The 24132-nt window shown below is 54.2% G+C and overlaps 2 protein-coding genes across 3 annotated transcripts in view; both read right to left on the bottom strand.

Moving 5' to 3' along the window:
• LOC118639337 (leukocyte immunoglobulin-like receptor subfamily A member 2) overlaps positions 1 to 24132 on the bottom strand; it is a 462866-nt gene that overhangs the window by 76032 nt on the left and 362702 nt on the right. The gene's annotated exons all lie outside the window — the stretch shown is intronic.
• On the bottom strand, positions 654 to 20766 carry LAIR1 (leukocyte associated immunoglobulin like receptor 1). Of its 2 annotated transcripts, none has more exons than XM_036275703.1 (5): positions 20460 to 20766; positions 18683 to 18741; positions 18238 to 18273; positions 16152 to 16460; positions 654 to 1528 (listed from the first exon to the last, which is right to left on the bottom strand). In XM_036275703.1, exons 1-5 carry the CDS (start codon positions 20510 to 20512, stop codon positions 1029 to 1031), a joined length of 957 nt encoding a protein of 318 aa, XP_036131596.1. In that variant the 5' UTR covers positions 20513 to 20766; the 3' UTR covers positions 654 to 1028. The 2 variants fall into 2 exon arrangements, with proteins under 2 accessions (XP_036131596.1, XP_036131597.1); XM_036275704.1 differs by lacking the exon at positions 654 to 1528 and adding an exon at positions 14166 to 14261.

Genomic DNA, 24132 nt, shown 5'->3' with positions numbered 1-24132 from the left:
CACTGACAGGTGGACCAGACCGGACAAGCCCAGGACCTATGAGACAGGAAAGCCCCCAGCAGAGCCCTTAGAAGGGGGAGACCCAGGCTGAGGTCTCCACTCCCCAGCCCAGAAGGGGGCTCTAGTGAGGGAGCTGATGTCCCAGGGGCTCCTATGGAGGGGGCAGGGGAAGGCGGAGCCCAAGTTCCTCTCCGACCCGCCCACTCAGCCTGACCCTTCCCCTCCCACAGCGTTGGCACCTGGCCTCTTACTCTGCACCTCTCAGTACAGATGGCCCCCACGCGTCACCCCAGAAAGGGAACAGGGAGACTTGAGGGCACCAGGTTGGCACTCTCTCTGTTTCTACTTGTCTGAGGGGCTGGACACACCTCAGAATGTCCCGCCACCCTCGATACATTAGCACAAAGCACTGGGCCCTGGTCCTTGGAAAACAGGGAGGGTGGGAGCCAACTCACCTGGCCCCAGGGTCAGAGGGTCCTGGAGGCTGACCCTTCCTATCAGGACCACTGTGCACCCACAGTCCCCCAGGGCAGTGAGGGGTCATGGGCCAGGATCAACTGGGTGGGCACCCCCAGGCCTGGATGATGGGGGCCTCCCTGGACATAATCACTGACCCATGTGATGTCTGAGTCACAGCAGGACAAAGAGAGGAGACAGACATCTCAGCTTTAACGGAAGAATTTCCCCTCCTGCCCTCACTCTCGCCGTCCTTGCTGGACCCCGACTCCGTGGTGTCTCAGGGTCTGACCACACCCGGACAGGGGCAGCCTCAGCCAAAAAATACCCCAAAGCACCATCCAACCCTGGTCAGGCCCGTGGACCACGTGACTTGCCCAGTGGAGGGTGGACCCCAGGGCACACATCGCCTGGGCCACAGGGTCTGGCCCAGTGGAAAGGAAGGTTTAACACCATCCTGAGGGAAAGGACACATGTCCCCCTGAAGGGGGTCTGTCCCCAGCTGGTCTCTGGAAGGCCACTCCCCACCCAGCCCAGCAGGGCCAGCTCTGTGCCCACTGTGATGCTGGGGCTCAGTGTCCAGGCCGCCGTGGGGTCCAGCTGTCCAGATGGGACCAGGGCTCCAGGGCCCTGAGCCAGGTGTGAAGGTCGAGGGTCATGTGTGCAGAGGGGCAGGGGCCACAGGGCTGAGGGTCTGCAGGGGGGCAGGGAGCCTGAGGACAGAGACGCAGCTGGGAACTGGGTGCAGGGACCTGGGACAAACCTGAGGGCCGAGTGGAGACGTCCTCATCTGTCACCTGCAGCTCCAGGGGCTCACTGTCCTCAGACCAGCGGGACTTATTGTAATAGCGGCAGAAATAAGACCCGGCAGTGTGATCACTCAGTGCAGGAATGTGGAATCTGGCCTGTGTTTTCTGTGAAACAAGTTGATCCTTGTAAGGAAGGCTTCCATCGTTCTTTATCAGGCGGAACAACTCAGCCCCAGCTGGGCTCCGGCACACGATGGTCACTGGCTGTCCCCGCGGGATCACAGGGCCCGGCTCAGCCCAGATGGAGGGTTTGGGCAGGACCCCTGGAAGGAAGCAGAGTGGGAACTCAGGGTCCATTATGAATAAATACGTGTTCCCTCTTTGTGATGGACAGAAGGACACCAAGACACTGCCCTGGCCTCCACCACATCTGCACTCTACATCCTCATTGGAATCAGAGCATCACATTGAGCCAGGCACAGGGTCTCATGGAACAAAAGACAACACCAGGCACCCCCAGGACCAGCTTTCTCAGTCCTGTGACCATGTTGGTGACAATGCAACGGAAGGAACCTGGCTGGTGAGGTTCCCAGGAAGGCAGCTCAAAGGGTGGCAGTGAAGCCTGGAGTCGCCCTGCCTCTTCCTGCCTTTCATTGCCACTCAGCTTGCAAACATATGCAATGGCTGGAGCCCTGGCAGCCACTTTGCATCAAGAGGGGACTTTGCGCTGGTGGCCACGAACTGAAGTTGTAGGGCAGAAGTAGAGAGCCTGCATCTCTGGTGTCACGCTGGGGCTGCCGCGCTGTCTCTGGCCAAAGTCCAGAGGCGGCATCTCTGCGAGACAGAAATAAGCTGCCGAGATGTCCTCTATTACACGCAGTGTTGTTGGGGGATGAAATGGGGTGATGAGAAAGAACTCGATGCCAGACAGACCTGTGATGGGCACCCACAGATATAAAGAGAGCATGTAACAAGGAGACCTTCCTCATCTGGGAAACCGAAGTCAGCTGAGATGTGATAAATGCATAAGACGTGGCTCCGCTGAGCAGATGGGGAGGCCGAGGTGTTGGTGGTGGAGAAGTCAGCGTGTGAGACCGTCCTGCGTGCAGGGTGAGCACAGCGTGTCTGAGCAGCTGACGGAAAACGAATGTGTCTGGTGATAAGGGAACCCCACAGAGCAGGAAGGACGTGGCTAGAGGTAGATGCGGCCAGAGGAAACACGTTGATAAGGGTCTGATTCAACGTCAATTCAACCAGTGAAGGGTTTCAGCTGGGAAGGAAAGTCATCAGATGAGTTTTCTCTAAGTTCGCCTGCAGGGAGGAATGGGGTGGAGCCGGCAGGGAGAGGCCCCTGGAGACCCCATAGCTGCTGTGGGGTGAGGGCTGATGGAGCTCAGATGCGGGGTGGCACCCACAGGGACGTGGGCACCCCTGAGGACATGCGTGGTGGAGTCAGCAGGGCTCTGGGGTGGAGGTACAGGGGGTGCCCTAAGGGGGATCAGGGATGACTGCGTTATCGGGTCCTGGGTGATGACCTGCACTGAGAACTCAGGAGGGGTGAGGAGGAGCCAGATGTGAGTGGGCGAGAACCAAGGGTCCAGTTTAGACGTATTGGATCTCAGGAGCCTGCACATCAGTGGTGGTGTCCTGTGGGGTTGGCAGCTGTCGGAAGTCTTAGCAGGGACCTTCATCTGCTGTAGAGTGGGGTTTGATCCCTCCCCAAATCCACAGGACTCCCTTGGGGCGGGCGGGACTCGAAATCTTGCAGGGATGACTCACCCTCCTGCGTACACACCAGCTGGCCCAGGCAGAGCCCCGCGAGAGAAGCCCCGGTGAGAAAAACGCCCATCGCCCTGATTCCTTAAAGTGGAGAGGGGGGGGTCAGTGTGCTGCAGGGAAAGACTTCGTCTCCCCCAGACCCTGCAAAGCACCCTCATCAACACGACTCCCAGTGGGTCGCTTCCCTCCACCCCTACATTGGGGTCCAGACATGTTCTCCGTCGACCTCCCAGTCGGATCCCCCTCTGGCCTCTTCTGGGTCTGACCTGCCCCATCCCAGTGTCTGGAACAGGTTAGAGGCCCTGTTCCCCCCACTGGAGGCTTAGGCTCAGTGACCCAGAGGAAGGAGGGCCTCCGGGCTGACTCTGCCCCAGGGCTCAGCACTTCCTGGACCAGAGGCTGGACTGAGGTGGGGCCTGGATCCCACCCAGAGTCCCCTCTGTCCTGTGGTTCCCCCTGCCCCCCTGCATTTCTGCTCACCAAGGTTCAGGAGGGTGGTGGGATGGGGGGCCATGGCCAGCCTCTCACCGCCTTCTCTGTCCTGGTCCTGGGTGAGGGAGCACAGGGCCTGCAGATTGGGGCGTGTGCAGGGGCCACGTCACAGGCTCATTTCTGTGGCCCCACAGGAAGTGAGCTTCTGTTTCTCACATTGAAAAGGGAATCCATCAACCTCTCTGACACCTCTTACTGGGGGTGCAGAGATGGCTCTTCCCGGGCCCGACTCTAGCTTCCCCTATTGGGGTTCAGGGAGGACTTGGATTCCAGAAGGTGTTTCTAGTGAGATATTTCATAACCAGGCTGAACCCATGTCCAAATGAAACTCACCTAATATGAATGTATTAGGGATAGAAGTAGATGACAGGTACCTAGATACTTAGAGAGACACATAGATACTCAGATAGATACATAGATACATAGATACTTATATAAGTACATAGATACGTAGATAAATATATAGACTGATAGTTACACATAGAGCTACATACATTGACAGTTACATAGATACTTAGATACATAGATACAGAGGTAACCATATAGAGGGACCAAATACAGAGGGAAACTTACCGACTTGGCTTCTTGCCTTCACGGGCTGAATGTCCGCAAACCACACATTTCCTTATGCAAATGCTTCTGTTTCTCACATTGAAAAGGGAAACCATAAACCTCTCTGGCACCTCTTACTGGGGGTGCAGAGACGGAGCTGAGCGGCCCCCTGGAAGGACACTCCGTCTGCCCCCTCACGCTCTCCCGGGCAGGTGGCAGGGTTCAGACATGATGCCCTTGTCCCTGTGCCCCTCTGTGTCCTGTGACCCTGCGCTCGCTCTGCACACTCCCCCTGCCTCCTAGCTGGCTCTGGGTTTTCCTAAACTGAAAGCCCCTACGTCTGCAGAAGCAAATGCACTTAAGAAATGGTCGTGTTGTCACCACATTGTTGGGTGGGCCCTCTTGGAAGGCTGTGTCTGTGAAGAAGTAGATGGGTGTGGGCTGTTGGCTGCATTTCCATCTGGATGTTGAAGGACGTCCCTGGGTCCGTTAATGGCACCGAACACAAGCACGGTGACAGGGGAAGGTGGTCTCATAGCCTCCATCCCACACAACACTGAGTCACATCATCATGACCTCTCGAGGGAGGGGCCGGCCCCATGAGGAGAAGACAGGAGAATCAGGACCAGGGAGGGAAGACGTGGGGCTTCTCAGGGCCACAGCCTGAGAAGGGAGAGGCTGCAGAGGCTGCAGCACCAGGCAGGCTCCCTGGCAGAGCTGGGCTCCTCGGGAAGGTCCTGGCTCAGCCAGGGGAGGCCTGATAGGGACAGAGGAGATGTCTGCAATGCCAGCTGTCCTGTCTTCCTGCCCTGGGTGCCACTCAGGCTCTCCAAGGGCACAGACCTTCGGCTGTCTCCTGACCTCAGGCTTAAGCCCAGGGAGAGCCCACCCCGTGGCCCTTGTTGTTCAAGGAGAAGAGAAGCAGGCTCTCAGTGTCTGCCGTCCCTTCAGGGACCAAGGCCCATGTGTGCTAGGAGCCTTGGTCTCCACCCCCATCTGCTCGGATCTCCAGGTCTCCGAGCCCAGCTGGCCCAGAGCCTCTAAGAATCAGAAGGTCCGGACAATGGGCTCTGCCCTGGGAAAGAACGCAGGAAGTGGTCGTGCGGATTCGGGTGGTGTGGCCACAGTGGGCAGCGCCCTCCGCAGTGGAAAATGCAGAGAAGTTGAAGTGTGCGGTCAGGGCCACTCTTCTCAGAAAGCATGTCTCTTTTAGGCAAGAACAACGGCCCTCGATTCCCAAAGTACACACCCTGTGCTGAGACTCCCCCCTGTGCAAAGACGAACAGAGTGTCCCTCACTGCCCATCAAGTAGTCACACGTGTTTCTACCGTGTCACCCCAGGTGGGAACGTGGGTGAGAGGGAGCAGGACAAAGCAAATGTCTGAGAGAGGGCTGTGCTCACAGACACGCTGCAGACGGGAGGGGTGCTGTGGACGCAGAGTGTGCAAGAAGCCTTCGACGGGTGTCATGTGGTCCCTCTTGTCTCTGCTCCCTCAAGGACGTAGGGACCCTCTGGCCATCTCAACATCCACTTCGTCCCCGGGGGTCAGTGGACGGGTCTGAGCATCCATTCCTGCCTCCTCTGGTCCCGGTGGAATCTCTCCTCCCGCCACACGGGCCTCCTGTGGCTCCCTGGTGTTCAGTCCCTGGACACACCTCAGGGGCCCTGGGAGGGTCCTGCCATTCTGAGCCACCAGGAGTGCGAAGCGTGGCGTGTCCTCCAGGGGGCGCTGTGGAGCCATGAAGCAAGAGGATGGACCTTCCAGGAAGAAATGTCTGTGCAACCCCTGGCCCTGTCCTGACCCCTGCACCTGGCAGGTCGGCAGGTCAAAGATTCAAGAAGAGAAGACTAGTCCCGCCGGCCGGTGAGGCTCAGTGGGTGGGTGTGGTCCCCTGACCCAAGAGGGCGCTGGGTGGATTCCTGGTCAGAGCACCTGCCCAGAGCACCTGCTCCCTCTCCAGTAGGGGGCGTGCAAGAGTTGGCCGGTCTCACCGATTTCTTTCTCTCTCTCTCCTTTTTTCTAAGATAAATAAAAACATGTTTTAAAAAAAGAAAAAGAAAACACTAGTCCTGACGTGTGCTCATAGGTCTCTCCCCAAGACCCCCTGCACCCCTGAGATAGAAAAGGTTTTTCTTATTTTTAATTTCCCTCAAATCCAGTCTCTCCTTACTGGGCCCTCACGGCCTGGACTCACAGGAGCAGCTGTGGACCTGGCCAGCTGTCCTGCGGGGCCGGGGGTGGGGGGCAGAATATTCAGGAATCTGCTCTCTAGGAATGCAGCCTCTGCACCCCCTCCTGGGCCCACCTGTCAGGTTGGAGGCAGACAAGCCAGAGTTGAGCAGAAATGCACCATGTAACTGTGATGCTCTCCTAAGTGTCAACCGACCGGGTCCCGCGACACCCAGGAGCCAGTACAACAGGGTTTCCGGGCGTGTCTGGGGGGCGCTGCGGGAGGAGACCAGCTTTCATTCATTGGACTCAGTATCCACCCTCCCCAGTGTGCGCGACACCATCTCATCTCCGGGGGCCCCCAGAACGACACGGGGAGAGGAGGGTTCATTCTCCCTTGAGCTGGGACGTCCACCCCTCCGGCCCTGGGACGTGGGAGCTCCTGGCTCTCTGGCCTTCTGCCCTCCAGTTCTCAGGCCTTGAACCTTGGACTGAATCACCCCGCCGGCTGTCCCGGTCTCCAGCGTGTGGACCGTCGATGGAGGGACCTCCAGCTTCCATGACCCGTGAGCCTCTTCCTGTGCTAACCCCCCTATGCAGCTCTGTGTCGTATATATCAGAACCTGTCGGTTCTGTGCACCTGGAGAACCCAGACGAACGCGCTAAGGGATGAAAAGTAACAAAGAGTTGGAGCGCGAGAGACCCTTTTAAAAAGTCTTTTAATGCAGAATAGCATGTGTAAGACCAGGCCTGTCCCAGGCCTGCGAGTGTCTCCTCCTTGTAGTGAAACAAAGTCGCAGCATTAATCAGAACGAGATGCGGGCGCCCCCTCGCGGTCACGTTTCGTTTTAACCTGAAGGGGCAGCGAGTCTGACCCGGTAAGTGGCAGATGACACAGGTCCCCCCATTGTGAGCTCTGGCTCTGAGCTCTCTTTATGAGGGTGACCACTGCAGGGAGAGGGTGCTGCAGATCGCCCATGTTTCTTTGTGGAGACAGCTCTGAGCAGCGCCCTTTGCAAGTCCTGGGGCCTTCGGCAACCTTGCTGAATCGCCGAGTGGGCAGTGAGCCACAGGACCTAAATTTCTTTGAACAGACATTAAAAAATAACGCAGGGTGCCCTGGCCGGTGTGGCCCAGTGGTTGGAGCATCCGCCCCTACTGAAGCTCCGAAGGGATGTAGGATCAAATCCCGGTCAAGGGGACATACCTGGGTTGGAGGTTCGATCCCTGCCCTAGCGGGGGTGTGTTTGGGAGGCAACTGATCAAGGTGTCTCTCTCACATCGTTTCTCTCTCTCTCTCTCTCTCTCTCTCTCTCTCTCTCTCCCTTCTACTCTCTCTAAAAAAAAAAAAAATCAATGGAAAAAATATCCTCAGGTGAGAATTAACAAAACAAAACAAAAAAAAAGAAAGAAAAGAAGTAACACAGAGGACACAGGAAAGAGAGGATGCATGTGTTCACATAACAGATCCATGAGACCTGCCCCGTGGACAGTGACCCAGGGATCGGGAAGGGGGGGTGCCTCCCACCCTTGGAATTCGAGAGCGCTGGGGGACTTGACACCATTTGTGGAGGGGCAGAAGAGGGAGAGCAGATTTGGGAAAATAAGGTGATCTCTCTAGCCCTGGCCGGTTTGGCTCAGCGGTTAGAGCATCCACCTGCGGTCCAGAGAGACCCAGGTTCGGTTCCCGCTAAGGGCATGTACCTCGGTTGCAGTTTGTCCCCGGCCCTGGTTGGGTCGCGCAGGTGGCAGCCACTCGATGTGTCCCTTTCACATCGATGTTTCCCTCTCTCTCTCTTTCTCTCTCTCCCCCCCACTCTATCTGTACAAAAAATGGAAAAATGTCCTCGGGTGAGGATGAAAAAAAAAAAAAAAAAAGGTGATCTCTCTGCACCAAAAGGGGGGGCTCTGGAGCAACAACTACCCAGGTGGCCGCACCCCCTCCCTGGGCAAAGAATGTGTGTGATCAAGGGAGTGTAACTGTTACAGCAAACAGACCCTGAAGCATGACCACTCACCTGGGATAGAAGGTAATTTCCCACCCAAGTAAAAAGGTGAGAGTCACTCCAACGCAGCACCAGGGGTGGTTTAATATCCTGTGAGTAATAGGGAGTTTGAGGGCCGACAGACCAGGAGATGATGGCCCTCGGAGACAGACCGTCACTCACAGGGCCCAGGAGAAGGGGGCACATGGGGAGGCACCAAGATTGGTGAGGAGGGGAGGGGTTTAGCAGAATTGGTGCCACAAGGTGAGTGGGCCTAGGAAAAGCTGGTTGAACGATTTCAGGGGGCCCTGGGGTGCAGGGGATGGTGCTAGTTTTCTTGCTCCTGGTCCTGGGGTGATTAGGGCAGGGGAGATAGTGGACCAGAGTGTGAAAAGCCCTTTAAAGAGGTGATGGGGTGTGGGCTCAAGATTGGCTGTTTCTATTTGAAAAGTGACCCCAGGCCCTGGCCGGTTTGGCTCAGCGGTTAGAGCATCAGCCTGCGGTCTAGAGAGACCCGGGTTTGGTTCCCGCTAAGGGCACGTACCTCGGTTGCAGTTTGTCCCCGGCCCTGGTTGGGTCGCGCAGGTGGCAGTCACTCAATGTGTCCCTTTCACATCGATGTTTCTCTCTCTCTCTCTCTCTCTCTCTCTCTCTCTCTCTCTCTCTCTCCCCATCCCACTCTATCTGAACAAAGAATGGAAAAAATGTCCTCGGGTGAGGATAAAAAAAAAAAAAAGAAAAGTGACCCCAGGAAGAGAATTCTTGCTCCGAAGTGGGGGCAGCCATGAGGGAGGCAGGAAGCCAGTGCAAGGTGACGCAGGCAGAGCACAAGGTCATCACGGACAAGGTACGTCTGATGTACACCTGTAGGACAGATGCTAACGCATCAAGTTTACAGACACCTGAAACGTGGCTAACACAAGGAGACGCAGCAGGCTCCGTTCTGGGAACCCAGTGTCACCTTCAACGTGTGCCTTCCGGGGTCACCCAGAACATCAGTATCTGCCGGCAACGGGGAAAAGCCCAGAGGACCCTCACTCAGATAGAAAAAAATAACAGCCCCCAAAGATGTCTGCGACCTATTCCCTGGAATTAGCTGGTGTGTTACTTTATGTGGCAAAGGGATCTGTGCAAGTGTGATTGAAGTAAGGGTCTGGAGATGGGGAGATGGTCAAGGTTATTCGAGGTGAACATGTGTCATCACAAGGGTCCTTCTAAGAGGGAGGCGGGGGTGGGGTCAGCAACAGAGGGAAGGAGATGTCCCATCAGGAGCAGAAGTCCTTATCAGAGAACGGGATTTGATGAAGCTGTAGTGCTCCTTGATGATGAAGGAAAAGGGCCAGAAAGGCAGACGGCCCCTTGAAGCTGCTAAAAGTAATGAGATAGATTCTCCCTCACTGCCCCCTGAGAGACTCCAGCCCTGCCAACACCTTGATTTTAGCCAGTGAAACTAATTTCAGACTTCTGATGCCCTGACCTACAGGATGATAAATTGTGTTCTTTGAAGCCACTGTGTGGTAATTTGTTACAGGGGCAACAGAAAACAAATACTTTCGCTTTAAGGGAGGAGTCGATGCAAACGGACTGGGAAGAACAGAGTCCAATCCTGGACCTGAAGAGCATTAGCTAGGTGAGGGGATGAGGGTCCGATCAGGGACCATGTTGGAGAGCTGGATAGGTCTGAGTGTTTGGAGAATGCGTGGTGTCCAGTGGAGATGAACCTGGGGTGGGGACGGGAAGTGGGAAAGCACCATGCTCCTCTGAATGGACTGACAGCCTGAGGGACCCTCCTTGCAGTCATGGCCTTGCCAAACCTTTGCCCAATTCACACATGTGTCCATGGTGTGGGCGTGTGTGTATGCGTTTGCACCAGTGTGTGCATATGTGTATTTAAAGGCTTGTGCATGCCTGTGGGGTGGGTGGGGATGTGCGCCCTGCACCTTTATCCAACCAAACGGCCCCTTAGATGTCTCCTCACTCATCCCTGAGAACCACACTCAGATCAGAAATCACTGATGACTCTTTTTGTCTTTTTTCCCTCACTAAGTTTTCAGCATCTGTGGAGGCAGACTAGGGACCAAGTACCTGTGTACTCCAGCTCCTTGTGCAGGGCCATAGTTGGGTATGTGAAAACATTTATTGATGAACAAGGTGAGACAGGATCCAGAGAAAATGAGGCATCAGATATTAGCTGCATAAATATTGTCCAGGTTCGAGGTCAATAACTCTAGGAAAGTCTTTAGAGTCAGCTGAAAAGATGGTTCACATAGTCTCTGGGGCAAGTTGGGGATGCACAGGACATGTCTGGAATCGGCTGAGTGACTATAAGACTGTATTTGGGTCTCTGGAAACAGCCCACCAACTGTAGCTAGGTCTCTGGAAACTCCTGGACAACTGTACTGGGTATCTAGAAACAGCCAGGTACCTGCAGCTGGGTCTCTGGAAACTGCTGGACAACTGTAGCTGGGTCTCTGGAAACTGCTGGGTAACTGTAGCTGGGTCTCTGGAAACAGCTGGACAACTGTATTGGGTATCTGGAAACAGCCAGGTATCTGTAGCTGGGTCTCTGAAAACTGCTGAACAACTGTAGCTGGGTCTCTGAAAACTGTTGGACAACTGTATTGGGTATCTGGAAACAGCCAGGTATCTGTAACTGGGTCTCTGGAAACTGCTGGACAACTGTAGCTGGGTCTCTGAAAACTGCTGGACAACTATAGCTGAGTCTCTGGAAACAAATGTTACACGGGTACTCCAAGGAGGTGGTTGATTATAGGAATGGCCACCTGATCAATGAACCTCCTGCATGTTGAGTAGGGGTCCCCAGACTCCAGCTCTTGCCTCCGAAAGAACTGACTAGATGACTTTCAAGAAAGGCATGATTCCACAGGAAAGCTCTCCAAGTGGCTGCTTCAGGCCTCTGCAAAGGTGACTCCTTGTGTCCTAGGTGCAGAGGCCACGGTCCTGAGTTAGCGTATGGCAAGGGCTGCATACGTGTTGGAGTCGGCTGTGGGCTCTGTGGACTGTGGGGACGCGGCTTGGGCTGCTCTCTGGGTGAGGGTCCGGTGGTTCAGCTGGGCATATGTCACCTCCTGGTTTTCTTCCGCAGCGGGGCTCTGAGGGAGAGACCCACGGTAAGTTAGCGTGGCCGAGGCTCAAGGCAGGGGGCTGTGGGAAGGACAGACTTTGACAGCCAGCTTCCATGTGGTCCTGGGATCACACCTCCTGAATCCACATTGTGTAGTCCCCTCCCACATAGACTCAGAGGTGGTCTGCGTCACCAGTAGAATATGGCAGAAGTGAAGGCATGTCACCTCCATGGAGAGGTCACAAGAGACATTGTGCCCTTCCCTCTCAGGGATCCCGCCCTCTGGGGGAGGCTGGCTGCCGGGGAGAAGCCCATGCTCAGAGGAACGGAGGCCTCTGCCCACAGCCCTGTGCGTGTGTCATCTTACACAAGGACTTCACAGCCCCAGTCAGGCCTTGCGAGGAACGCGGCTCCGGTCACCGTGACAGCGGCCTCATGAGAGTCCGTGAGCCAGAACCACCCAGAAGATTTAATCTGCTCCCAAATTCCTGACCCCAGAAACTGAGATGGTTGTTGTGACGCTGTTAAAGTTGGGGTACTTTGTTACCCAGAAATCGGCGACTAATACAAGGACTTACTGGGCTGGGCGCCTCCCTCTTTTTCTCAGCAAGTGTACAGACTGTGGCCACATCTGGAGGGGAGAGAACAGTGGTCAGTTCTTTGGGGTGGACCTTTGGAGGCAAATTTGCCTGAAACCTCACAGGTTGGGATTTCATGCCCCACTCCATCTAGAACATCCTATAATGTTCCCAAACACGCCCCCCCTTGTCTCCTGAATGGTACTCAATGCCCATTTCTCTTCCCCCAAGCCCCTTTACCTGGTGTGCTCTCTGTGATATCAGCAGCCGGGCCGAGCCTGAGGACAAAGAGCAAGTGAGCATGGGGGAGGGGGCACCTGGAGGCAGAGAGCTGGGAGGGGGTTCACGGGTCATTCCCAGGGGTTCCTCACCTCTCTGGGGGCCTCTGCTTTTTATTCTTGCTGTGGGAGGACCCTAAGGACAGTCAGGGTGTGAATTAGGAGGAAGGCCACCTTCCTAGCACCCCAGACAGCCTTCCCAGCTCACCCCACCCTGACCCTGAGACCTACCGTGTTGTTTCTGACGCCGACGATGCACTAGGAGGAGGACCAGGAGGAGGAGGCCAAGGGCAAAGGCCACAGAGATCCCAACAAGAATATAAACATATTCTGTCAGATGGCCTGGGAAATCAGGGAAGATTGAACCAAAGTACCTGCAGGAGGCATTGACTGAGCACTAACTGCATACCCTGCGCATGCTGGGTGCTTGTCCAGTTCACATTTATATATAGGACCTTTCAGGCGCCTCGTCGTCCTGCGACATGAGAACTCTTATCCCCATTTTACACAACCGGGGTCCTGAGTGCTGACGTCCTCAGGATGTTCACAGAACTAGAGCATGACCAACACAACAGCTCTTTTTTTTTTGATACATGCCCCTAGCGGGAACCAAACCCAGGAATCTCTGGTCCGCAGGCCGGTGCTCCAACCGCTGAGCCACACCGGCCAGGGCTGGAAGCTCATTCTTTTCCCCCTTCCCCAAGAGGCACACTCCAGCCCTGGCCGGTGTGGCTCAGCGGTTAGAGCGTCGGCCTGCGGTCCGGAGAGACCCGGGTTCGGTTCCCGCTAAGGGCATGTACCTCGGTTGCAGTTTGTCCCCGGCCCTGGTTGGTCGTGTGGGTGGCAGCCACTCGATGTGTCCCTTCACATCGATGTTTCTCTCTCTCTCCCTCCCTCCCACTCTATCTGAACAAAATATCAAAAAAATGTCCTCGGGTGAGGGTTAAAAAAAAAAAAAGAGGCACACTCCAGGTCCACTGACGTCTGTCCCCATCACTCACCACTGTCTTGTGGCCGTGGCTCTGTGGTTCCTAGGAGTGAGGAATCAAGAAGACATTTGTCAAAGATCGGAGCTGGACAGAGGAGGCTCCGAGTCCCTGTTCCCCCACACGGGTCTCCCTCGCTCTTGGGACCCTCACCTGCTCCCCCCAGAACTGCTCCACCCGCGGAACTTTCTGTGAGGTTGGAAATACCCTACCTCTGTCCTGTCCAAATTGGTAACCACGCATCACTGTAGCCATTGACATTTAAGTGAAATACAATTAAAAACCAGCCCTGGCCGGTTTGGCTCAGCGGTTGGAGCGTCGGCCTGCGGTCCGGAGAGACCCGGGTTCGGTTCCCGCTAAGGGCACGTACCTCGGTTGCAGTTTGTCCCCGGCCCTGGTCGGTTGTGCGGGTGGCAGCCACTCGATGTGTCCCTTCACATCAATGTTTCTCTCTCTCTCCCTCCCTCCCACTCTATCTGAACAAAATATCAAAAAAATGTCCTCGGGTGAGGAAAAAAAAAAAAAGAGGCACACTCCAGGTCCACAGACGACTGTCCCCATCACTCACCACTGTCTTGTGGCCGTGGCTCTGTGGCTCCTAGGAGTGAGGAATCAAGAAGACATTTGTGAAAGATCGGAGCTGGACAGAGGAGGCTTCGAGTCCCTGTTCCCCCACACGGGTCTCCCTCGCTCTTGGGACCCTCACCTGCTCCCCCCAGAACTGCTCCACCCGCGGAACTTTCTGTGAGGTTGGAAATACCCTACCTCTGTCCTGTCCAAATTGGTAACCACGCATCACTGTAGCCATTGACATTTAAGTGAAATAAAATTAAAAATCAGCCCTGGCCGGTTTGGTTCAGCGGTTGGAGCGTCGGCCTGCGGTCCTGAAAGACCCGGGTTCGGTTCCCGCTAAGGGCATGTACCTCGGTTGCAGTTTGTCCCCGGCCCTGGTTGGTTGTGCGGGTGGCAGCCACTCGATGTGTCCCTTCACATCAATGTTTCTCTCTCTCTCCCTCCCTCCCACTCTATCTGAACAAAATATCAAAAAAATGTCCTCGGGTGAGGAAAAAAAAAAAAGAGGCACACTCCAGGTCCACAGACGACTGTCCCCATCACTCACCACTGTCTTGTGGCCGTGGCTCTGTGGCTCCTAGGAGTGAGGAATCAAGAAGACATTTGTGAAAGATCGGAGCTGGACAGAGGAGGCTTCGAGTCCCTGTTCCCCCACACGGGTCTCCCTCGCTCTTGGGACCCTCACCTGCTCCCCCCAGAACTGCTCCACCCGCGGAACTTTCTGTGAGGTTGGAAATACCCTACCTCTGTCCTGTCCAAATTGGTAACCACGCATCACTGTAGCCATTGACATTTAAGTGAAATACAATTAAAAACCAGCCCTGGCCGGTTTGGTTCAACGGTTGGAGCGTCGGCCTGCGGTCCGGAGAGATCCGGGTTCGGTTCCCGCTAAGGGCACGTGCCTTGGTTGCAGTTTGTCCCTGGCCCTGGTCGGTTGTGCGGGTGGCAGCCACTCGATGTGTCCCTTTCACTTCGATGTTTCTCTCTCTCTCTCTGTTCCTCTCTCTCCCTCCCACTCTACCTGAACAAAAAATGGAAAAATGTCCTCGGGTGAGGATAAAAAAAAAAAATAGATAAAAATAAAATTAAATTAAATTAAAAACCAGATGCTCAGTGATGGTAAGAGCTTGCTACTTGTTCTGTGTAAACCTCCTGAGTCCCTTCAACAGCGCTGCATGAAGGACCCTCGCAGAAGGGTCTCTCTTCTCTAGGTGACTTAGTCGCTGTTCAGGTATAACCATCAGGAGGTTTGGACGCTGAGCTAGCTAGCGTCCCTCTTTCTCTGTCCCTGTGTCCCGCGGGGTCGGACCCTGCCCACAAGGGGGCGGTGCGGAGCTGCGGACAAACCCTGAGCTGTGGGTTCTGGGCGCTCTGAGCGGATTCTGCCTCTTGATAACCGCGTGTCTTTGGGCAGGAAAGTTTAGCGTTGTCTCTGCTGATTACAAAAAGCAGGGGCTCTTAGAGGTCAGATGAGCACCTGCCTCTCTGGTTGTTGTGGGTGTGAAATGTTCACACAGAGCCTGACAGAGTTAGTTAATCGGGCCAGTCATGAATGTCAGTGACTGTGGTCTTACCGGCTCTGATTCTAGCCCAGGGCAGAGAGCTGAGCCCCACAGCCCAACCCCCAGCGCAGAGCACCCTGAAACCCCTTCAGGCTGAAGACTCGGGGGGCTCCTGTAAACCTGGGCAGGGGAACCCCCTGTGGGGGCTGCCCGGGGTCAGTCCCACTCAGCCTGGGCCCTCTCCACACGAATGTTCACCTACAGGCTACATCTGTTCATCACGCCACCCCAGATGACATCCTGAGGTATGGGGGGAGAGGCTCCTGCCCCATTCAGCCGTCCAGGGCGGTCACTCCCCTCACCTCCCAACACTATGCTCCTCGTGACCTCACAGAATCAGCAGGAAGCTGCTCCCTTGAGTCCCCGGGAAGACATGGATGGGGATCTGAGCATCCCCAACGAACCCTGAGTCAAGGAGGTCTCAGGGGCTGACCACACACAGGGGACAGACAGCTTCATCCCCCAAATCCCTCAAAGCACCGTCTAGCCCTGGTCAGGCCCGTGGACCACGTGACTTGCCCAGTGGAGGGTGGACCCCAGGGCACACATCGCCTGGGCCACAGGGTCTGGCCCAGTGGAAAGGAAGGTTTAACACCATCCTGAGGGAAAGGACACATGTCCCCCTGAACGGGGTCTGTCCCCAGCTGGTCTCTGGAAGGCCACTCCCCACCCAGCCCAGCAGGGCCAGCTCTGTGTCCACTGTGATGCTGGGGCTCAGTGTCCAGGCCACCATGGGGTCCAGCTGTCCAGATGGGACCACGGCTCCAGGGCCCTGAGCCAGGTGTGAAGGTCGAGGGTCATGTGTGCAGAGGGGCAGGGGCCACTGGGCTGAGGGTCTGCAGGGGGGCAGGGGGCCTGAGGACAGAGACGCAGCTGGGAACTGGGTGCAGGGACCTGGGACAAACCTGAGGGCCGAGTGGAGACGTCCTCATCTGTCACCTGCAGCTCCAGGGGCTCACTGCGCTCAGACCAGCGGGAGTTTTTGCTATAGGAGCAGTAATAAGGCCTGGCAGTGTGATCACTCACTGCAGGGATGTGGAATCTGGCCTGTGTCTCCTGTGAAACACGTTGATCCTCGTGAAGAAGGCTTCCATCTTTCTTTTCCAGGCGGAACACCTGAGCCCCAGCTGGGCCCTGGCACACGATGGTCACTGGCTGTCCCCGCGGGATCACAGGGCCCGGCTCGGCCCTGATGGAGGGTTTGGGCAGGACCCCTGGGAAGAAGCAGAGCAGAACCTCAGGGCGCACTGTAAGGAGGTCTCCACACCCACCATTCCCGTGTTTCAATCTTGCATGTCAATGGTTTTTCACAAACTTACGGAGTTGTGCGACCATCGCCACAATCCAATTCTAGAACATTTCCACCGTCCTTTCCCTCCCCTTGCCCGCGCCGGTGACTGACGCCTCGTCACGGCAGAGCAACTTCCCCCGTGGGACACAAGGACCTGAGTCCTGCTCACACGGTGGGCTAGTCTCGGCGTGACGTGGGAGGCGCCCGAGCGATGACAGGCCATTCGTGGGGACAGGGAAGCAGGTGTCTGAGGCGGTGGGAATGGTCTGGGCCGGGTCTGAAGGGCAGCTAGGGGAGCTGGGGGGTCCCACGGGGGCGGCGGAGCCTGGAAGTCCAGCTGAGATCCGCTCCCAGGACCCCACTGGGTGAGGACTCCTGACCACAGGCACATCCTCCGAGGAGGACTCATCTGTGGTTCCCTCTGCACCTTCTGTCTTCCTCTCAGCCTATCTACATTTCCTTGTTACTGAGGTTCCTGAAAACCCCTAGTGTCTAAACTAGGCTGGGGTAGGGGAAAGAGAGGGTTCGTAACCCTGAAACAGGAAGATCGCGTCCAAGTTACGCAATTACGCAATCCCCGAGAGAGGCAGAGCTGGCCGAGAGGCGGCACTCATTCATTCACTCCTTCCGTCGCTCATTCACTCATTCCTTCTCTCTCTTTTTTTTTCCTATCCTCACCCGAGGACATTTTGCACTTATCTTCAGATAGAGCAGGAGGGAGAGAGGAGGACAAAGAAAGAAACGTCAATGTGAGAGAGACACATCAAGTGGCTGCCACCCCTATGATCCCAACCGGGCCCGGGGACAAACTGCAACCGAGGTATGTGCCCTTAGCGGGAACCGAACCGGGGTCTCTCTGGTCTGCAGGCCGACGCTCTAACCGCTGAGCCAAACCGGCCAGGGCTGATTTGCTCATTCCTTCACCCTATCTTAGCTCCTATCTCTCCGTAAGTAGGAGAAACACACAAGGGTTTCCTGCCTTCTTGGGCTGGAGGTGTCGAGGGAGCACAGAGGTTGATGAGGGAACAGTGCAAACCCAGAGCCACCCTCTCTACTACGTGCCCTGGGGTGAGTGTGGGAGCCCCGGGGCCGAGGGGGGCAGAGCTGACCTCGCCCCAGAGTCAGAGCGGAGAGGTGCTCAGCTGAGACCAGACAGCCAAGTGTGAATTAGCCAAGCCGGAGATATCAGCCTGGGAGGAAGTCTCCGTTGGGGGTTTGTGAAAGGGAGAGAAAGGTCAGGTTTCTGGAGGTGAGCCCGAGGGCCCTAGAACAGACAGATCCGGGCAAAAAGGGACATTGGGTCTCATTCTAGCTCAAGAGACACCCTCAGAGGGACGCTAAGGAAAATTACTGTGTTGCCTGAAAATAAAACATGTATGAAAAACTAAATTAAAAAAGGTAGCCTTGGCCAGAGTTGGTGTTTACAGCGTCAGCCCGTGCACCAAAGGGTTGCAGGTTCGATTCCCAGTCGAAGGCACGTACCTGTGCTGCAGGCCCAGTTCCTGGCCCCGGACGGGGCGCATGCGGAAGGCGACCCATCAATGTGTCTCTCTCACACCGATGTCTCTCTCTCTTGCGTGTGTGCACGCTTCCTCCCTCCCTTCCAGTCTCTAAAAGGTCAACGGAAAAAAATATCCTCAGGTGAGGATCAACAAGAAAGCAAAATATCACAAAACAACAACAACAAAATGTGGACTCACCCTCCTGCATGTAGATGGTCTGGCAGAGACAGAGCACTGGAAGGAAACATCTAGTGAGATAAATGCCCAGCATCCAGTTCCTCCCGGGGCTGCTGTCACAGGGTCTTGGTGGAGGCAGCGGGGTCAGCCTCTGAGGGTTTCCACACCACCCCGTCCTCGGCATGACCCCCGAGCACAGTCTTCTCGCTCTGAGTTTCCACACGAATCCCAAACCACCTCTTCCAGTCAGGTAGACCCTGTCCCCATACCCAGGTACCTGCTCCTAGGACTGAACCTTCCATGGAAAGACTTAGGTCTGTGCCAGAGCTGAGCGGACAGAACCCCCCCTTCCCCAGGGGGGACCATGAGTCTCCTGGACCAGAGTCAAAACTGAGCAGGAATGCAGACTACCTAAGCTACCACCCTCTCTGTCCCTGGGATACGGTCCCTCTATTCTAGGACTCACCGAGGGCCAGGAGGGTGGTGGGACGGGGACACACGGCCAGCCCTGCAGCCTGCACCATCCTGAAGTCAGAGGGTGGAAAGACAGGGCCTGCAGCTAACACAGTGAACAGGACGTGTTGGTTGGGGGCCGTCTCCAAGTTGCCACATCAACATCCTCGAGCAAAGAGGAAGCGCTCTCTCCGGTCCTTTCCCCGTCTCCCGCTAATGAGACGGGGTGTGGGGGGGTAGCTCCCCAAATCCCCAAAACGATTTCTTTCCCCCCTGCTCCCCTGCACGGATGAGGCTGAACTCATCCGAGTTCGTCTTGAGATGAACCCCTGAGTAGGGACCTCACTTGAACCCACTGGGTGAAGCAAAGCATGGATGTGGGTCACCAACCGACTTCCAGGTCGGTTCCAACTCCGCCGGCTAGCCACCTGGCCTTGGGCAAGGCGTTGCGCCACTCTGCGCTGACGTGTCCTCATATTTGAAATGGGAAGCCTCCGGTCTCCCTCCAAGTAGCTAACGTTACGTTGAGTGTCCAGCAAGCTACTGAGCGCATTAAAAATATCCTGCTGCCCTGGCCGGTGTGGCTCAGCAATTAGAGCATTGGCCTGTGGCCTAAAGGCGTCACAGACTCGATTCCCGGTCAAGGGCACGTACCTGGGTTGCAGGTTCGAGCCCGGACCCCAGTCGGGGGTCGTGTGGGAGGCAATCAATTGATGTGTCTCTCTCACATCGATGTTTCTCTCTCTCTCTCCTCCTCCCTCCCTCTCTCCCTTCCACTCTCTCTAAAAATCAATGGAAAAATATCTCTGGGTGAGGATTAACAACACCGTTACATTCTGCTAGCATGAGTTCTTTTCCCATCCCCCTCCCCTCCCGGCTGCTGGCAAGAGAGGGTTGGGGGACACATTAGCAAATGCAAAGTCCTAAGGGATTGGACGGTCAGGAGAGAGACTGTGGGAGCTGGGTCTGGGGTTGGGGCCACATGGGACAACCAGATGGGTGCTGGGAGAAAGGGCAGAACCAGGGGTGAGGGAGGTGTTTGTGCCCCTGCACCTACAATGACAATTATATTGCAATATAAATGCTTCAAATCAACACATTGTACTCACACGATGTTCTATGTCAATTACACCTGAATTTTTTTTTTTTTAATCCTCACCTGAGGACATTTTTCCATTTTTGTTCAGATAGAGCAGGAGGGAGGGAGAGGAACAGAGACAGAGGGAGAGAGAAACATCGACATGAAAGGGACACATTGAGTGGCTGCCTCCCGCACAACCCCCACCAGGGCCGGGGACGAATTGCAACCGAGGTACGCGCCCTTGACCGGAATTGAACACATAACTCATTGGCCCACAGGTCAACGCTCTAACCGCTGAACAAAAGCGGCCAGGGCTATACCTGAATTTTTAAAATAAGATGACATGGCATCAGGATACTTAGAATATTCTAAAAATACCCCAGCGTGGCCACTCACACTGACCAGCCCTCCTCCTGGGACTGCGACGGGGTAATGACCCCCGTGGACAGACCGGGGCTCTCCAGTCGGATCCTGGGCCCATGCACATGTTACAACTGTGGGTCTTGGCTCAGCTAAATAGGAATGTCTGCAATGGGGTCTCTAGGATGGAATCAGCTCCTGCGATGCCCAGGGTTCTCAGCGTCTTGGTGTTTTTAAGAGACTCAAAGACAAAGCCCTCTCCAAGTCATGCAAACTGGCCCAGTCCTCTGCAGGTCCGTCCCCCTGCCCGGAGACCCTTGGTGTCCAGCCCTGGCTGAGGTCAACTCACCACTTGCATCCAGATCCCTTAGGCCTTGATGAAACCTGACAGGAAGACCTCATGATTGTTGACCCACCTTCATCTGAAGCCCAGGCTGTCAGGGACTGTGGGTCGTCGTGGCTCTAAAGCTGGGCGGGCGGCACCCACCGCCAGCCCTGAGTCGTGGCAGGCCCTGTCTTCTGGACGGGATTATCCCTCTCCGCTCTTCCTTGTCTGGACACACGGGTGATGAGTGAGGGTATTGCAAAATACTTCAGCTGCACTCAAAGCAGGATGCCCATAAGACTAACCAGTGTACAGGATGTGGCGTACTGGCCTCCACACCGCAGTTTAAACAGAAATGACGCATACAGCCAGTAGGCAGTTTTCCTTCCGCGGAGGTCTCTGACTTTCCCCAGGCTGGGGCTGAGAAAGGAGCCCCACTTCCCGGAAAATGGCTGCGGGAGACCCAAGGCTGTCTTCGGCAACCCTCATTTCCCAGCGAGCGCCAGACAGGAGGACGGCCGGGCCCTAAGCCTCTACCGAATGGGCACAGCTTGGTCTTACGAAATGCTAAGCTCATATCTAAGCTTAATTTTTTTTTTTTTTTTAACTTTCTTCCTTCCCTTAACTAGGTCTTAGTATAGCATACCATATTCCTTTACCAACGGAACAGAAACTAGATTATCCTGGTAAAATTTTAAAAATTACAACGCACAACACACGCCCTGGCCGGTTTGGCTCAGTGGTTGGAGCGTTGGTCTGTGGACCAGAGAGTCCTGGGTTTGGTTCCCGCTAGGGGCACATAACAACAACAACAACAAAAAATTCCAACACACAAATTCAAATGAGTATTCCAACTAGAATTTTTTTCAATCCTCACCCGAGGATGTGTGTATTGATTTTAGAATTTTAGAGAGAGGAGAAGGGAGGGAGGGAGAGAGAGAGGCATCGATGTGAGACACATCAATTGGTTGCCTCCCATTCACACCCTGACAGAGGATCAAACCCACTACCCAAGTATGTACCCTGATTAGGAATCAAACCCAAAACCTTTTGGTGTATGAGACAACACGCCAATCAATTGAGCCACCCGGCCAAGGCACCTTTATTTTTCTTTAAGATGGCCCTATAGTCCAGCCGGTGTGGCTCAGTGGTTGAGCATTGACCCAGGCACCAAGAGGTCACCAGTTCGATTCCCGGTCAAGATACATGCCCAGGTTGTGGACCAAACCCCTAGTGGGGGGCATGCAGGAGGCGGCCGATCGATGTTCTCTCTCATCGATGTTTCTCTCTCTCTCTCCCTCTCACTTCCTCTCTCTCTAAAAATCAATAAAGGAAAAAAAAACTTTATTATTTTTTAAAATATATTTTTACTTATGGGGGGGGGGAGAGAGAGAGAGAGAATGAGAGGAGCTAGCCCTACAGACCCAGGCCTTTGAATTAATACAGTTTCCACTTAATGCTACACTCATTGGTGAGCTGTGGCCAAGAAACTCAAACCGGCTACTGACACCTGACTGTGGACAACCCTTCCCAGTTCCACGTTCAGGATGCTACTCTGGTAGCTTGAAATCAGCCCTGGTCTCAGTATTTACACCACAGATGCTACACACAGGGTTGTTACACTTACCCTCATGCTGCTGGTTAGTATCCAAAGGCCAGTGTAGAGGAAATGAAACAGAAAACATCAAGAAGGCTCCCTGCCCCCACTTTGTGAAATCAACCACCAGAAAATTGATCAAATAGAAGCAGTGTCTGTGGTGTGTCCTGTCCTGCCCCGGCATGTCCCCACCTCAACGAGACGACATCCCAAATCTGTGCTCAACTTTTCCTTGCTTTTTTGTAAATGTAGTGCTACCACATATATATCTGTGAGCTTGTTTTTGTTTGTTTGTTTGTTTGTTTTTTAATATGTTTTTATTGAGTTCGGCCTATGTGGTTTAGTGGTTGAGCGTTGACCCAAGCACCAAGAGGTTGCTGGTTCAATTCCTGGCCAGGGCACATGCCCAAGTTGTGGGCTCGATCCCTTGGGGAGGGCATTCAGGAGGCAGCCAATCAATGTTTCTATCTCTTTCTCTCTCTAAAAAATGTCAATTAAGAAAAGAACATTTTTTAAAATATGTTTTTATTGATTTCAGAGAGACAGGAAGGGAGAGAGAGAGAGAGAAACACCCATGAGAGAGAACACTGATTGGTCGCCTCCTGCACTCCCCCTACTGGGGATCGAGCATAAAACCTGGGCATGTGCCCTGACTGAAAATCAAACCAGGACCTCTCAGTCCCTGGGATCACAGTCAATCCACTGAGTCACACCAGCTGGGCTAGACTATCTTTTTTATTTTTTATTTTTTTAATCCTCACCCGAGGATATTTTTCCACTTTTTGTACAGATAGAGTGGGAGGGAGAGAGAGAGAGAGAGAGAAACATCGATGTGAAGGGACACATCGAGTAGCTGCCACCGCACGACCAACCAGGGCTGGGGACAAACTGCAACCGAAGTACGTGCCCTTAGCGGGAACTGAACCCGGGTCTCTCCGGACCGCAGGCCGACGCTCTAACCGCTGAGCCAAACCGGCCAGGGCTAGACTATCTTTTTTTTAACTGAACAGTAGGGAGCTTTCTACGTCCTTGCTGTGCATGAGTTCTTTGTTCAGATCTACTCATTGTCGGTATCTGCTCGACTAGCTGAGGTGTTACTCTCTTCCTGGTGTATGTTGAAGAATGAAATTTCCAAATCTCATTATAGTCTAGTTGATCTATATTTTTATTTTTTATTGACCTAAGAGAGAGAGAAACATCAACGTGAGACTCATACATAGATTGGTTGCTTCCTAACACGCCCTGATCAGAATGGAAACTGAAACCTAGGTATGTGCCCTGACCAGAAGTTGAACCCATGACCTTCTAGTGCATGCAAAGACACTCCAACTGAGACACATCCACCAGGGTTTCATTTTTTTATTGTTGACAATATTACAAATGTTCCTCATTTCCCCCTCTCTGCCTCCTCCTCCAGCCCTGGCATACCCCCTCTGTTGTCTATGGCCATTGGTTAAGCACTTATATTGGTATATAAGTTCTTTGGTTAATCTCTTCCCATCGCCCCACCCCTCTCCCCTCTGAGATCTGTCAGTCTGTTCCATGTATCCATGCCTCTAGACCTATTTCGTTCATGAGATTCCACATATAAGTGATATCACGTGATATTTGTCTTTCTCTGACGGGCTTATTTCATTTAGCATAATAATCTACATGTTCATCCATGTCGTCTCAAGGACTAAGAGCTCCTTCTTTTACACGGCCACCTAGTACTCCATTGTGTGAATGTACCACAACTTTTTTATTCACTCATCTACTGATGGACACTTGGGCTGTTTTCAGTTCTTAGCTATTATAAATAATGCTGCTATACCTTTTCAATGTTAACACTGAGGCTACTATTAGATCTACTTTTCAAAGAGAGAGAGACAGACGGACAGAGAGATGGAGTTTCTTTCCAAAGTTTCCTTTGTATGGGCATTGAGATTTTATCCTCAAGATAATGGAAAAGGTTTTAAATGTAAGCCTATCATAATCAGATTTTTGTCTAAAATATATCTGCATGAACAGATCATGGAGAAAGAATTGGAGGAGGCAGTAAAAATATCAGCAAACATGTCACGAGCAATCATTTTATACCAGACATGATTCTGAACCCTC

The sequence above is a fragment of the Molossus molossus genome, unplaced genomic scaffold (assembly GCF_014108415.1).
Source record: "Molossus molossus isolate mMolMol1 unplaced genomic scaffold, mMolMol1.p scaffold_m16_p_21, whole genome shotgun sequence".
In the NCBI taxonomy this organism is placed as follows: Eukaryota; Metazoa; Chordata; class Mammalia; order Chiroptera; family Molossidae; genus Molossus; species Molossus molossus.
The sequence above is the reverse complement of the archived record's forward strand: the minus strand, read 5'-3'. Positions and strand labels throughout refer to the sequence as shown.